Below are 15,478 nucleotides of genomic sequence, written 5' to 3'. Positions count from 1 at the left end.
CCAAGTGCTTGGTGTTAACCAGCGCACGTCACAAAATCTTTACATGATGACTTTGGACATATGGGTCAAGGGAGGACTCAATAAATTTGTTGTCTGATTAGTTGACTGATCTTACAAAAATCAATTAACTTCCAAAAAGCATTCACTATCTGTAATTTGCCTTCTTTCCCATTCCCATTAAACATTTACCAGCACATCCCTGACTTGAGGGTAGAAACCAGTTTTATATGTCTTTTATTAAGTGCCTACTGTATATGAGGTACTAGAAATATCAAGATTAAAAACCAAACAGTCCCTGTCCTTAAGAAGTTTATATTCTGGGTCAGCTAGGTGGTGCAGTGAGTCTGGTCTTGGAGTCAGGAAGACCTGAGTTCAAATTCAGCCTCAGACACTTAACACTTACTAGCTGTGTGACCCTGGGCAAGTCACTTAACTCCAATTGCCTCACCAAAAAAAGCAGCCAAAAAAAAAGTTTACATTCTAATGGGATGTACTTTCCATTTCTTAAGTGATAGTACTTAATGAAAGGTCTAGTAAGAGAGTCAGGCAGAAAAGTTAATTTCTCTAGGGACTAGTAAATTGGTAAGATTAATAAATCTTACTGTATACAAGTGAAATTATAAAAATAAACTAGTTGTATTTTAACAAAAGAAAGAAAATTTATTATGTTTCTTTTGCACAGTTCTTTGTTTCTCTCAGAAACAGCGTGACTTCTTTTAAGGCTCTGCTAATCTGCATCTGCATCTCTATCTCTATCTACATATCTCTGTTAATATGAAACATCCAATTTTGTACCTTAAAACATCAAGTGCTTGTTCGTAGGAAAGGTCTTCCATGGACTGATTGTTCATTCGGAGGATCTGATCACCTGGCAGAAGTTTTCCATCCGCTGTGCTTCCTATTAAGACATAAAAATACGTAACTGTATGCCTTGTCTGCTTCTTGTAACCCAGTTTTCAGGGTCCTGTATTTGAACTGGCCAAATGGTTTTACTGCTAAGATTCCTAGATGCCAGAACCTCCTTCTTATTCTGTCCTGGATTTATGTGGGTTTCAATTTTTTTGTTTGCAAAATGAGGAGGAATAGAGACAAGCAGTACAGCTTTGAAAATAACATGTAGCCACCAATTTGGGATTTTCTTTTGCTTGACTATATAAATGCTGCAACAACTATTTCTTTTTAATTTTTTGCTTTAATAACATTTCATTTTTCCTAATTAAAAACAATTTTTAACATCTTTTAAAGGTTTTGAGTTCTAAATTCTTTCCCTCCCTCCCCCCTCCCTGAGATGGTAAGCAAATTGATAAAGGTTATACATGTATACTCATGCAAAACATATTTCCTTATTAGTCATGTTGTGAAAAAAGACACAAACCCCCCAAAAAACCATGAAAAAATAAAGTGAAAAATAGGATGCTTCAATCTACATTCAGCCTCTATCAGTTCTTTCTTTGGATGTGGATAGCATTTATTTCTTTTTCAATGGGAGAAGGAAGAGAAGGCATATTTTGGTGGATTAAAAGTTAAATTAAAATTTTTAAATGGTTATCTATTAAAATGTTTAAATTAATGCCTGTCAAATAGAAAAAACATGTTAAACTTGTTGTGCACTTGGAGGGAGAAGCACAGTGCAGATTCACATATTTTCACATATTCACATATTTTTGCAGATTCACTATGTTCACATATGGTACAAATTCACAGATTTCTGTCCTGCTTCATATGTGAAATGTTCATCTTGTTTGGTGTTTGTTAAATTCAGAATAAAAATAAATTCTTACTCTCTCTCCCCTCAACTTCTCCAATAGGAAGAAAAGCTTCTGTTACACATTCAACTAGCTATACGAATTTCTAGGTAAGGAATTTTTAACCTGGGGGTCCATGGATAGAATTCAAGGAGTCTGTGAAATTGGGTGGGGAAAAAAATTACATTTTTGTTTTAGCATTTCCTTCAATGATTTAAAAACCTTATTTCAGAAGGGATCCATAGCCTTCACCAGAATGCCCAACCCAAAAAAGGTCAGAAGCTCTTGTTCTAGGCAGATTGCTGGTGTATACCCGTATTGTTAGCATTATAAGCACCTCTAATCCCTAGCCAGATCCTCCTTTTGCCTTGGCAACCTGTGTTTCACAAATGGCAAAATCAATAAAAAAAATCATTATTCCTCATTACTGGCCCACTAGCAATAGTTCCCAGGACTGAGACTAGGACAGGTACATGACTGTACATGAGGATATTACATGGTACAAAAACACTTTTGGTGAATCCAAATATGTTCATAAAGTCAAGATAACAAGCTTTGAATAGGAAGGGTCCCCAAGGCCGAGCATGTATTTCATGACCAAACCAGGATGGGTCCTAATACAAAATAATAATAGACATTAGTATAACACTTTGGAGGTTTACAAAATTTTACATATATTATCTGTTTGGGCCTCATAACACCCCTGTGACATATGTACAACAGGTACATATTGCACCCCCCCATTTTACAGATGAGGAAACTGAGACTCAAAGATAGTAAATCATTTTCTCATGATGACCTAGCTAGTAAGAACTGGATGTGCGATTTGAAACTAGCTCTTCTTGACTCCAAGTCCAACATTCTGTTCATCATACTGCAATGCTTCTCAAAGACCCATGCGATTCCTTTTTTCCTAATGCTACTGGAACACAGAAGGAAATGCACGAAAGGAAAGGGAAAAAAAGTCAATATATTAATTCCTATCAATCGATCAATCAAAAAACATTTACTTAGCCCTTACAATGTGCCAGGCATTTTGCTTAGCACTGAAGGATGGAAAGAAGGGCCACTAGGTGGCAAAGTGGACATATCACTGGGTGTGGAGTCAGGAAGACCTGAGTTCAAATTTTGCCTCAGATATTTAATAGCTCTGTGACCCTGGGCAAGTCACTTAACTGCTGTCTGTCTCAGTTTCCTCAAGAGGGATAAATGTAAACAGGGATAATAACAGTCTCTAACCTCTCTCAGGTTTTTCCCATCTGTAAAATGGGAATGAGAGCAACTATCTTACAGAGCTATTATGAGGATCAAACAAGATAACACATGTAAAGCACCTGTCAAATCTTAAAGCACTGTAAGTGTTAGTTGTTATTATTATTATTATTTTTAAAATAACACTGTCAAGAGTTATTGTTATTTAAAACAACACTATGAATGTTGATTGTTAATATCATTTATGACAATACCACAGTAAGGGTTATTATTGAAAACAACACTATAAGTGTTATTATTATTACTATAGTGTTATTTTCAATAATAACACATTTTAGTTATGACAGAGTCCCTGCTTTCATGGAACTTACAACCTAGTAGCAGTCTATTAAATTAAGTTGGATTTTTTTGGGGGGGGCGGGGGGAGGCTTGGCAATCAATCAAGACTCTCCATGCTTTGACCCCTCAACCTACTTTTTCCAGCTTTATTTTCTTTTTAAAAAAATCTTCTTTCCAATTAATTAGCACTATAAGAGTTGGTATTTATTATCATTTAAAACAATAACACTGCAAGTGTCAATTTAAAATATCACTATAAAAGTTAGTTGTCATTTAAAACAATAACACTGTTATTTTTTAAAACAACGCTATATGTGTTAGTTGTTATTATCATTTAAAACAACAACACTGTAAGTATTATTTAAAATAACGGTTAGTTATTTAAAATGATGTTTTAAGTATTAGTTATTATTATTAATAAAAATAGTTCCTGCCCTCGAAGACCTTACATTATAATGGGAGAGACAGTATATGAATAAATAGGTACATACATGACATATACAAAGATCCTACCTGTGATAACTGAGGAGATACTCAGGGGAAGGCTCTGTGAAATGTGAAATCCATAGTCACCCAGGAACACATCTCTGTCTATCTTTACGGTGTGCTTCACGGAGGTCAGCGTTTGGGTAAGGCCCCCAGAGGAATTATCTGGCAAGGAAATCCTACGCCTGGAAGAGTGAGAAAAAGCATCCAGTCAATAGATGTAGAGAAAGAGCCAATTCCAAGCAAGTTTATAAAGGTAGTCAGACTGACCTCCTCACTGTTCCTCAAACAAAACTCTCCATTTTCCAATTCCAGGCATTTTCACCGGTCGTCTCCCATGCCAGGAATCCTCTCTCCTTATCCACAGCTCCTGGCTTCCCTGACTTCCTTCTCATCTCAGCTAATGTCCCCTTTCTGCAGGAAGACTTTCCCTGTCCTCCTGAATTGTAGTGCCTTCCTTCTGAGAGTACCCCCAATTTATCCCGTCTGTATCTTATTTGCACATAGCTGTTTGCTTTTGTCTCCCCCATTAGACCTGAGGTTGTTGTCACCCTTGTTGTTTGGCTTTCTTTGTATCCCCAGTACTTACACAGTGCCTGGGTACATAGTAGGCACTTACTAGCTGACTATCTCTTGAAGTACTCTCTGAATCCCCTTTCTCCTAACTAGATTCCCAATGTCCTGCCCCTCTCTGAATCATCCCTGCAGACATTGTCCTCTATAGGAAATGGTCCATGCTCCAAAATTACCTCTATCTTCTCTCCTCACTCATCAAATTCCTACTTCCTCAGAACTCTGGGAACCCTCAGATCCTTGCTCACTGGTCAGATATTGCCCTTCTCCGGCTGGCTTAATTTCATTCCACCCATCACAAATTTTCTGAAATCTCAACATTTTCTGAAGTTTTTTTTTTCTCAAATGATGTCTGTTGGCTTCACAATCCCCAGCTGCTAAAACAAACATATTTAACAGATCTCCTATCTAAGTGACAGCTTTCCCAGTGTCTCATATATCCCTTAATAGACAAAACCTTCATGGCTTCCCTTTTGCCAATTCAATTAAATATTTATTAAATGTCCACTGCCTAACACACATGAGATACACACATTTTAGTTATTACAGAGTCCATTTTCATGGAACTTACAACCTAGTAGTAGTCTTGAATTAAGCTGGATTTTTTTTTTGGGGAGACTTGACAATCAATCAAGACCCTCTATGCTTTGGCCCCTCAACCTACTTTTTCCAGCTTTATTTTCTTTAAAAAAAAAAAAAAACTTCTTTCCAATTAATTATTTATCTTCTCTCTCTCCCATCTCCCTGGCCCCTGGGGGAAAAAAAAAGAAAAGCAAAACCCTTTATTTTCCGCTCCTCCCTGACATATACTCTATGCCATGGGTGGGGAACCTGCAGGAAGGCCATGTGGCCCTCTAGGTGCTCAAGGGCAAAACTTTGTTCTGAAAAACTTGGACTCAGTCAAAAGGTTGCACTTGAGGACCTAGAGGGCCACATGTGGCCTCCAGGCTGCAGGTTCCCCACCCCTGCTCCATGATCTACTCAAATTGGACTTCTGGCTGTGCCAAGAACCTACTTTCCTACCATACATGCTTTTCTATCTCTCTAGTTTTACTCAGGTTGTGCTTTCCACCTGGAAAGTCTCTCTCTCTGCCCCTCTACTACCTTTCCAAAAGCTACATACCATTTCCATCTCAAAAGTCACTTTCTTCTTGAAATCTTTTTTAATTCCTTCCTCTCAACCAGATATAATCTTTTCTCTCTTTGTATATATACATAGTCTGCCTTGCAAAATGATTTTGTACACTTACCACATTCCTTTCTATAAACTATCTTGTATGCTATTTTATTCATTTATACTATTTTCATATTTTATATACTATAAGCCAGGCCTGTCAATTATCTTCCTCTAATTTTTAATTTATTTTTAACATTCATCTAAAAATTTTTGAGTTTCAAATTCTTTCCCTCCCCAATCCATTGGGAAGAAAAGCGATATGTTATTGATTATACATGTCATTTACTTTTCAATCTCTGTGTACCCTCATGGTGCTTTACACACCTATGGTGATTAATACATATTTATTGCTATTGTTGTTGTCTACAGGGGGAATCCTCACCCCGGTGATTCCTTTGGAGCCAGGGCACTCTGAGACAGATGTTAAACAGATTGCCAGAGCTAGCTTTCTGCTATGTGGGCATAATTAGAACAAAAGTATGGGTCATGTGGCAGAGAACACCCTGGGATTCAGTGAGTGAGGATCCATGAGGATTCTAGGAATGCTATGTTTAGGGCACCAAACTGGTGGGAGGGAGATTCTCATCTGCAGGGAAAAATAAGGAGCTGCCAGGTGGTGGGCTAGACCTTCAGTATGCTGGGCTAGTCCTTCAGTATGCCAGACTGAAGGAAATGTTGTAGAAAGCAAGAGGTAAGGGTAAATTCTTCTTCTCCTTCTCCTTCTCCTTCTCTCTCTCTCAATTTCTTATTTCTTCTCTCTCTTTTCTCCCAATACCTCCTCCTCTCTCCCTTAACATGGAACTGAAGTTTCTCTTATTTAAAATTTCAATTATACCTATGTGGAATTTAAAAATTTTTTCTCAAAAAAACCTAAAACCTCAAGCCAGTTGCAACCTTCCTTTCACTTGAGTTTGGGTCCTTGGTGGAAAACTTTAGACAGTAAAGGTGGGAATAGATCATGGAAAGCCTTAAAAGAATGAAAGAGTTCAGTATTTTTCCTATAGATCCTGGTGATATAAGGCCGGCTAATCTGTGACTTCTGCAATTAATTTCGTAATGTCTGATCTGTGGATACTTCCCATAATGTATATAAGGACACATTTGCTTTTTAGGATTTTTCTAACTACAAGTGTCATGTTTCCTTTATGAAAATAAATGAATTAACGTTGCTTGCTAGGGAATATATGCACGCATACACCCATTTACATGTAGTTATATGGATAGTTGAGGCTCTTTCCTCCTAAACAGTCAACAATAGTAAGCATGTGGCAAGAACTGGCCTAAGCCCTGGGGCTACAGACAAGAAGTTAAACCTCTCCTTAAGGTGCACACATTCTAATGGGGGAAGTATTGTGGACATATGTAATTAAATAACTTGATATTGGGACCAATTTCCCAACAAGTCACAGAGTGGTTCCAGAATCATTGAATGGAATTTTGGGAGTTGTCCTCACAAAGGACAATGGGAGTTCCCTTTCCCCAAAATGTCATCCCGGCCTCCTACCTAAGGGGAAGGATCATGAGATTGGGTGAAGACTTAAGCTGGAACAGCTGAGCTTGAAAACTCAGTTCATATTTGGAGAAAATTAAGTTTGGGGGACTGTGGAATTCACATCTGGGAGACAGAGATGCTCCAGGAGTGGCTTTGAATGGAGACTAAAATTAGAAGTATTGATACAACCAGAGCTGGTGTGTTCTTGGTTCCTGAACCCAACAAGCTATTCCCCAGTCTCTACTACTAGGACTCTAGGAGTTCTTCTGAGCTTTTTGCTGAGAATACTACCACCTGAACAGGTACAGTCACATTGCATTGGGCCTCAGTTCCCAACTACATTCTATTTTCCTAGAAGGAAAGGTGAGAAATAGTATGGATTAATGGATAGAGGACTAGCCTTTCAATCTGGAAGACTCATGTTCAGGTCCTATTTCTGACACATACAAGCTATGAGATTTAGGACAAGTCACTTAATTTCTCAATGGCCCGAAGTTAGTGAGCTCCCAACTTTTTTTTGACTTTGTACCTCTAGCAGTTAAAAATTTTGTTTTGAGTATCCATCTCCAATAGATGTATATGTACTTATTTATATACATATGCTGATCATCCATTGTTCCTGAAGAGATCAAGATGATATCATAAGGCTGATATCTTGGCTTGCGCATGAATAGGATTTAAGTCATCAGCCTCACTCTCTCCTCTAAAGTCACTGAAACCCTAAGTAGCTAAACAAAAGTCAAAACAACTGTCAATGGCCCGGGATGCAGTGGACGACCTTGGTCTTTCTAAATTAAGGTCTTTCCTAATGTGGAAATATGTTTACATGATTGCACATGCATAACCTATATCAGATTGCTTGCCATCTTGGGGAGGGGGGGACAGAAGGGAGGGAGAAAATTTGAAACTGACAAAATTTGAAACTTACAAAAATTGAATGTTGAAAACTATCTTTACATGTAACTGGATAAAATAAAATGCTATTTGCTCTTAAAAAAAACAAATTAAGGTCTTTCTCAGGCCTCAGTTTATGCCAATGTGACTCCTAAGAATCTGATGATAGGGACTGCGTAACATATCTTTGGAAACGGATTACAAAGCTGGAGTCCCAAAGTGTGTCAGTTTAAGATGGACTCAGGACAACAATATTTAATAGAAGTATTACATCAACTTTGGGAAGATACAGTACATACATGGCCAGTGGATGACTAGCTGAGTCAGGGCAATAAGTTACTGACAAACAGGGTCTCACAAATCAACCAACTGCTGTTTCTAAAAAAAGAAAAAAAAAAAAAAAGCATGAAGAAGCTTTTAAACTCCAGTGTCTCCTTATACCAAAGGGTGCCAAGAAGCAGGAGTGGATGGAGTGTTACAGTCAGAGAAGACCTGGGTTGAAATCCCACCTTTCATACTTCCTACCTGTGTGACCATGGACAGACCTCTCCAAGCTTCAAAAACTGCCCTAAGACTTATCTATCCAACTTCAATTTCAGAGGTGAAAGTAGGACAGGCCTTGTTGGATACCAGAATCACGAGACAAAGATGAATAAGTGAGGTATAGTGAGAGAATGCCTGGTTTCAGAGAAATCAAAGGAATCTAAATGAGGAACGAATTACCTGCCCAAGAGAGCCCTGTCATAGGAAACGTTACTGGAAAAACTCTAGAGTCATCAACATAATCAGTAAGCTTAGTCAACTGAATTAAAAACAACACAAAAAAAAAACAATCCAGCTGATGGCACTATTTTCTCCCACTAATTTGGTCCATTAATACAGTCAAAAAATGGTGAAACCAGCTGTGCCCATGGATATAGCCTGCATTCTGCATGGACAGTGTTTTGCTATTATAGTAATGGCTTATTCATCTGATATTGCGGGGAAGGGAAGAGGAAAGGAAGGAGCACCTATCATGCCAGGCAGTGCACTAAGCACTTTACAAATGTAAATGAAGTACTTCACATAAGTGAATTCCCAAACTAATTCATGTATCAAATATTTACTGAAAATCTGCTCTGGGTAAGGCACTGGTGGGGTGGGGGGTGGGGTGGGGTGGGGTTGGAGATGTGGTAGATGGGCCTAGAGGATGAAATGAATTGCCTTGGCCACTTCCAAGGAAACATGTACTTGTCTCTGAAAGAAATATTGTTTTGGACCCTGAGTGGTCTGCTGGAACCCAGTCCTGTGATAAGTGAAAGGGGAATGGGGAGGAAGCTATGTCAAAGCCAACTCAGAACCAGGAGAACACAGTAACAGCCACATTGTGTGATGACTGACTTTGATAGACTTAGCTCTTCTTAGCAATGCAAGGATCTAAGACAACTCCAAAAGACTTATGATGAAAAATGCTATCCACATCCAAAGAAAGAACTATGGAGTCTGAGTGCAGATGGAAGCATACTATTTGCTTTTTTGTTTCTTCTTTTTTGTGGTTCCTCCTATTGGTTCTAATTCTTCTTCACAACATGACTAATGTGAAAATATGTTTAAAAAGAATGTATGTGTAGAGCCTATATCAGATTGCACGCCATCTTGGGGATGGGGGTGGGGAGGGAAGCGGAGAAAATTTAAGCTTACGGAAGTGAATGTTGAAAACTAAAAATAAATTAATTTAAAAATTTAAAAAAAAAGCTAACTCAAATAGGATGAGTCACTAAGCCAGAAAGCAAGGAATATTAAGTGGGCTTTCAGTGGCCTCTTTCTTCAACTCAATGTGTGGCAAATATTCTCACCCTTTCCCAAACTTCCCAAGAAAAATCTTGGGGCAGCTAGGTGGCACAGTGGATAGAGCACTGGCCCTGGAGTCATGAGGACCTGAGTTCAAATCCGGCCTCAGACACATAACACTTACTAGCTATGTGACCCTGGGCAAGTCACTTAACCCAAATTGCCTTACCAAAAAAAAAAAGAAAAAGAAAAAGAAAAATCTTGAACTGCTTGTAAATGAGGCTGGATCTCAAAGACCTAGCTGCTTCCTGTGATTCACACGCTTTCCCCTGGACACAGGTGATCAAACAGGGATCCCAAGATGGATGTATTTAACCTTGATTGCAATCTTTTTTTTTTTCCCTTGGTAGCAATCTTGTGAGGTCTAGTGAGGTCTATCCTGGGTCCTCAGTCAGTGCCACGCAAACTTCAGGAGGTAGTGTTTCTTTAGAAGATAACCACAGTTGGAGAATGAGCCCTATTCAGTTTCAGTTGTTGGAGGGAAGTGTTGTGAAGGTAGAGAACTGAAGTGGAATGTAAAATGCCTATTCGGCAGCCCTGAAAACTACATCATGTCTTGATGTTTTAAGCATTGGACATTGGACATTTAAGCACTGGACACCTTTTGGAAAAATATAACAAGTTATCCTATGGCTGCTGCTTGTTTTAAGTTTTTCTGTTAATTAGTGCTTGTCCTTTATATTTAGCATTGGTTTTGGATCTAAGTAATATACAACTGTGTCACACTAGATTTGGGGCAGCTAGGTGGTACAGTGGATAGAATGCCAGGCCTGAAGTCAGGACAGACTCATCTTTGTGAGTCCAAATCTGGATTCATACACTTAATAGCTGAGGGACCCTAGGCAAGTCACTTAACCCTGTTTGCCTCAGTTTCCTTATCTGTAAAATGAGCTGGAGAAGGAAATGACAAACCACTCCAGTATCTTTGCTAAGAAAACTCCAAATGGGGTCACAAAGAGTCAGATACAACTGAAGCACAACTGAATGCCTTTCTACTCCCCACTTTGGGACAATCCTAGACATAAGCCAAAAAAGCTTTGAGTAATTTTCCCTAAGACTAAGGTAGAGATATAAAAAGCCAAAAAGTAATAACTAGACAAAAGAGCCTGTTTTTTTTTTGCACTGAACATGGTGACTTTATTGATGGTACATAATATAGAACTCAATGCTTCTCCCCCCATTACAGGGGTGCTTTGGGGCAAGGTCTGTGAATGGGGCATAGGATGCCCCATAAAAGGAAATAGGTTAGGGATGCGGGCTCCCCAGTGTTGGAACTTCTCTTTTGACTGGGGATGAAGATCTATGGCTTTCCACTTTACTCCTTGGTGGCCATGTAGGCCATGAGGTCTATTACACGGTTGCTATAACCATACTCATTGTCATACCAGGAAATGAGCTTCACAAAATGGTCATTGAGGGCAATACCAGCACCAGCATCAAAGACAGAAGAGTGGGTGTCAGTGACAAAGTCAGTAGATACAACTTGGTCCTCTGTGTACCCCATGATGCCCTTTAAGGGTCCCTCTGCTGCCTCCTTTATTGCCTTCTTGATATCATCGTATTTGGCAGGTGTCTCTAGGCGGCAGGTAAGATCCACAACAGATACGTCAGCAGTAGGAACACGGAAAGCCATACCTGTGAGCTTCCCATTCAGCGCAGGTATAACCTTGCCTACAGCTTTAGCAGCACCAGTGGAAGCAGGTATGATGTTTTGACCAGCACCACGTCCATCTCGCCACTGCTTGCCAGAGGGGCCATCTACTGTCTTCTGGGTAGCAGTAGTGGAATGGACTGTGGTCATGAGTCCTTCCACAATGCCAAACTTATCATGAATGACCTTGGCCAGGGGTGCCAAGCAGTTGGTAGTGCAAGAGGCATTACTGACAATCTTAAGGGAATTATTATATTTATCATGGTTCACTCCCATCACGAACATAGGGGCATCAACAGAAGGGGCAGAGATAATGACCCGCTTAGCTCCCCCCTTCAAATGAGTCTCAGCCTTTTCCATGGTGGTAAAGACACCAGTGGACTCTACCACATAAGTAGCTCCAGCATCTCCCCACTTAATATTGGTGGGATCTCGCTCCTGGAAGATGGTAATGGCTTTTCCATTGATCATCAGTTTTCCATTCTCAGCCTTGACAGTGCCCTTGAACTTGCCATGGGTGGAATCATATTGGAACAGATAAACCATGTAGTTAACATCAAGGAAGGGGTCATTAATGGCCACAATGTCCACTTTCTGTGAGGTGACTGCAGCCCTAGTCACCAGACGCCCAATACGGCCAAATCCATTGATTCCGACCTTCACCATCTTGGTTCAGTGATGTGGCTACAGCAGTGGATCCTGGCACCAAGTTTGGGAGAGGAACTGAGAGCCTCTTTTCTTCTTACTGGTGAACCCACAGCCAATATATGTATGTCCAGGTCCCTTAATAGTGAGGAACAGGGTGACTACTTTAGCTTCTTGGGTAATTGTTACATCACAGTAGTATATGATGTAAAGGGTGAAACCATTGGTCAGACTCCCCAGATGTGAACCCACAACCAATATATACATAGATCTAGGTCCCTTAATGGGGAGGAATAGGTTGACTGCTTTAGCCTCTTGGGTAATCATTACATCATAATAGGATATGATATAAAGGATGATACCATAAACTTTATTTCTTTCTCAAATATAGAGAGAACTGAGTCAAATTTATAGGAATATGAGTCATTCTCCAATTGATAAGCAAAGAATATCAACAGTTTTCAGTAGAAGAAATCAAAGCTATCTATAGTCATGAAAAATGCTCTAAATCACTATTGATTTGTTGTTGTTCAGTCATGTCTGACTTTTCATGACCCCCTATGGACTTGTACATTGGGTTTTTCTTGGCAAAGATACTGGACTGGTTTACCATTTCCTTCTCCAGTGTGTCCCTATTTTACAGGTGAGGAACTGAGGCAAATAAGGGTTAAGTGACTTGCCCAGGGTCACACAGCCAGTAAGTGTCTGAGGTCATATTTGAATTCAGGTCTTCTTGATTCCAAGTCCAGTGCTCTATCTACTACACCAACTGCCCTTCACTATTGATTAGGGAATTGCAAATTAGAACAACTCTGAGGGGGCAGCTAGGTGGCAGGAGCTCAGGAGGACCTGAGCTCAAATCCAGCCTCAGACCAAGTCACTTAACCCCAATTGCCTAAAACAAACAAACAAACAAAAAAAAACAACTCTGAGGGATCACCTTACACCCATCAGATTGGCTAACATGACAGAAAGGGAAAATGACAAATGTTGGAGGGGATGTGGAAAAATTAGAACACTTAATGCATTGTTGGTGGAGAACAATTTGGAACTATGGCCAGAGGGTTATAAAACTGCATACCCTTTGACCTAGCAATAACACTACTAGGTGTGTATCCCAAAGAGAATTTTTTAAAAAGGAAAAGGTCCTATGTGTTCAAAAATATTTATAATAGCTCTTTTTATGGTTGCAAAAAATTGAAAATTGAAGGGATGCCCATTAATTGGGAAATGACTGAATAAGTCGTGGTAATGATTGTGGTAGAATACTACTGTGCTATAAGAAATAACAAGCAGGATGCTTTCAGAAAAACCTGGAAAGACTTACATGAATTGATGATGCAAAGTGAAGGGAGCAGAACCAATAGAATATTGTATACAGTAACAACAATATTGTATGATGATCAGCTGTGAATGACTTAGCTATTCTCAGCAATACAATGATCCAAGACAATTCTGAAGGACTTAGGAGGAAAAGGGCTATCCAACTGTAGAGAAGGAATTGATGGAGTTTGAATGTAGGTCAAAGTATACTTTTTAAAAACTCTTTTTTTTTAGTCTGTTTCCTTCACAACATCGCTAATATGGAAATATGTTTTGCATTACTATACATGTATAATCGATATAAACTTGTTTGCCTTCTCAAGAAAAGGGAAAGGAAGAAGGAGGGAGAGAATTTGGAATTCAAAATTTTAAAAAAATGAATGTTAAAAATTGTTTTTATGTGTAATCATAAAAAATAAAATAGAAAAATTTTCACATAAAAACAACAGACTATGATGGAATCATATTCCTTTAATTAGCACAATTAGTTCTACAAATCATTTTAAAGTGAATTTACATACTTCATGGACTTTTAAAACAGAAGAACTTAAAAATAATTTAACTTTTCCTTGATGTGTCTGGGTACTCATTGATTATCATAGCATATAGAACAGCCAATCAATGATAGTCTAAAGCACTATTTGCCCCTACACTAAACGGTCTCAGGCTCTAATGCTTTTTGAGTTTTTAATATTTTTCCTAGTTTGACAGATATAATTTCTTGTTTCTCTCAGCATTATTACCTGTCTCTAGTCACAACTCCTTTTAAAAAGTGATCTCCTTAAAGTAAGGCCACTTAACTATAGTTAAAAACTAATGAAAATATCTAGAAATTAAGAAACTTCTCTAGTAGTTGTGCTTAACTATACTTTTTTTATTATTAATTTTTCCTGTAAGGGGAGCTATGACTTAATTGCATGCAGGAAAGAAAGACAAAGGTCACGACCTCTCAATCACAGCCACTTCCAGTGAAATCAGATGAATAATTTTAATGATCTAGAGAATGAGATTATAAGTGAAAGAAATTTGACTTTAGCTCAAAGATTAGGTAAATTCAAGGAGTTATAGCTCAGGCAAAAGCAATGTAATTTAAAAGACATACATAATGCCTAAGGGCTTAGGGGGAGAGAGGTTTAGTAGGTCAATGAGACAACACACCTGGGGCTATGAGCTAAAAGAACCAAAATTCCCCCTCCTCTCTAAGGCTGTACATGGGTGGCAATTCAGCAGACTACCAGCAGATGACAGTGCAGCAGAAAGAATAGATCAGTAGGGGCCTGTAGAAATTTTCAGAAGCAGAAAAGGTGACTGGTAGTCCAATGATATCAGCAGACCAGGATCTGCAAGAAGCATCACTGGAGGCACATGGGGGCTCTAGTAGGGTCACAACAATAGACATGTGAGATTACCCTGCTTGGACATGTTTCCTGGCCATATGTTTTTCCTGCCTATGTATCTTCTCCACACAGGTTCCCTGCATGCATTCTCTGGATACGTGTTTGTTCTCCTACCAGTGATGGAGTAATCTGTGAGAGATGGGTACATTGAAGGAGGAGGGAGTATCTACATGGCCATTGATTTCATTGCTATTTCTTTAAATATCTTTTTGCCTTGAACTAGCACATCTTCTTGTTTTTCTGATAAAAAAAAAAAGAGGTTTGTGAGCTGTAGTTTTGAATGGATACTGACCCAAAGTGTACCTTGAATCTGAAGTCATTTTCAAGATATCCACACTAAGACAGGCTTGAGCTACATTTCAAATAGTATCCTAGGGCTTTGGGTTGTAAAATAACTTTTATCTGGTCAAAGGCTGAATGATTTGCCCAGATCATATAGTAAGTATTAATGCTGGAACTCCATCTCAGGCCTTCTGACCCCAAGACCAGAATTCTTTTCTCTATACTACATCCTTCAGTAAAATATTTACCATTGGTATAGAAAGAAAGATGGTGGAGTAAGAAGTAAGTTGCTCTTACCCTCCCTCGTCGATCTCTGAAAGCCCAGAAAATATCAACCCAGGAAAAACTGTGAGCCAGCTAAAAGACAGGGCATAGCCCAGGAAGCTTGGGGGATTAATGGGAAAGGCCCCTCTCACTCTGGGAGGCAGGGGT

The 15,478-nt window shown here is 39.0% G+C and overlaps 1 protein-coding gene and 1 pseudogene across 1 annotated transcript in view; both read right to left on the bottom strand.

Annotated features, from left to right (window-relative positions):
* The window catches only part of FRMPD1 (FERM and PDZ domain containing 1), a 76,779-nt gene that overhangs the window by 43,422 nt on the left and 17,879 nt on the right, over window positions 1-15,478 (bottom strand). Inside the window, exons 2-4 of the mRNA XM_027859087.1 lie at window positions 3,810-3,967; window positions 796-898; window positions 681-694 (exon numbers count right to left, since the gene is read on the bottom strand). Coding sequence (XP_027714888.1) covers window positions 681-694; window positions 796-898; window positions 3,810-3,967 — 275 coding nt within the window. The remainder of the gene's footprint in view (window positions 1-680; window positions 695-795; window positions 899-3,809; window positions 3,968-15,478) is intronic.
* On the bottom strand, window positions 11,064-12,065 carry LOC114040876 (annotated as a pseudogene).

Source organism: Vombatus ursinus, unplaced genomic scaffold (genome assembly GCF_900497805.2).
Source record: "Vombatus ursinus unplaced genomic scaffold, bare-nosed wombat genome assembly UNPS02014158.1, whole genome shotgun sequence".
In the NCBI taxonomy this organism is placed as follows: domain Eukaryota; kingdom Metazoa; phylum Chordata; class Mammalia; order Diprotodontia; family Vombatidae; genus Vombatus; species Vombatus ursinus.
Note: the sequence above shows the minus strand (reverse complement) of the source record. Positions and strands in the feature narration are given on the sequence as shown.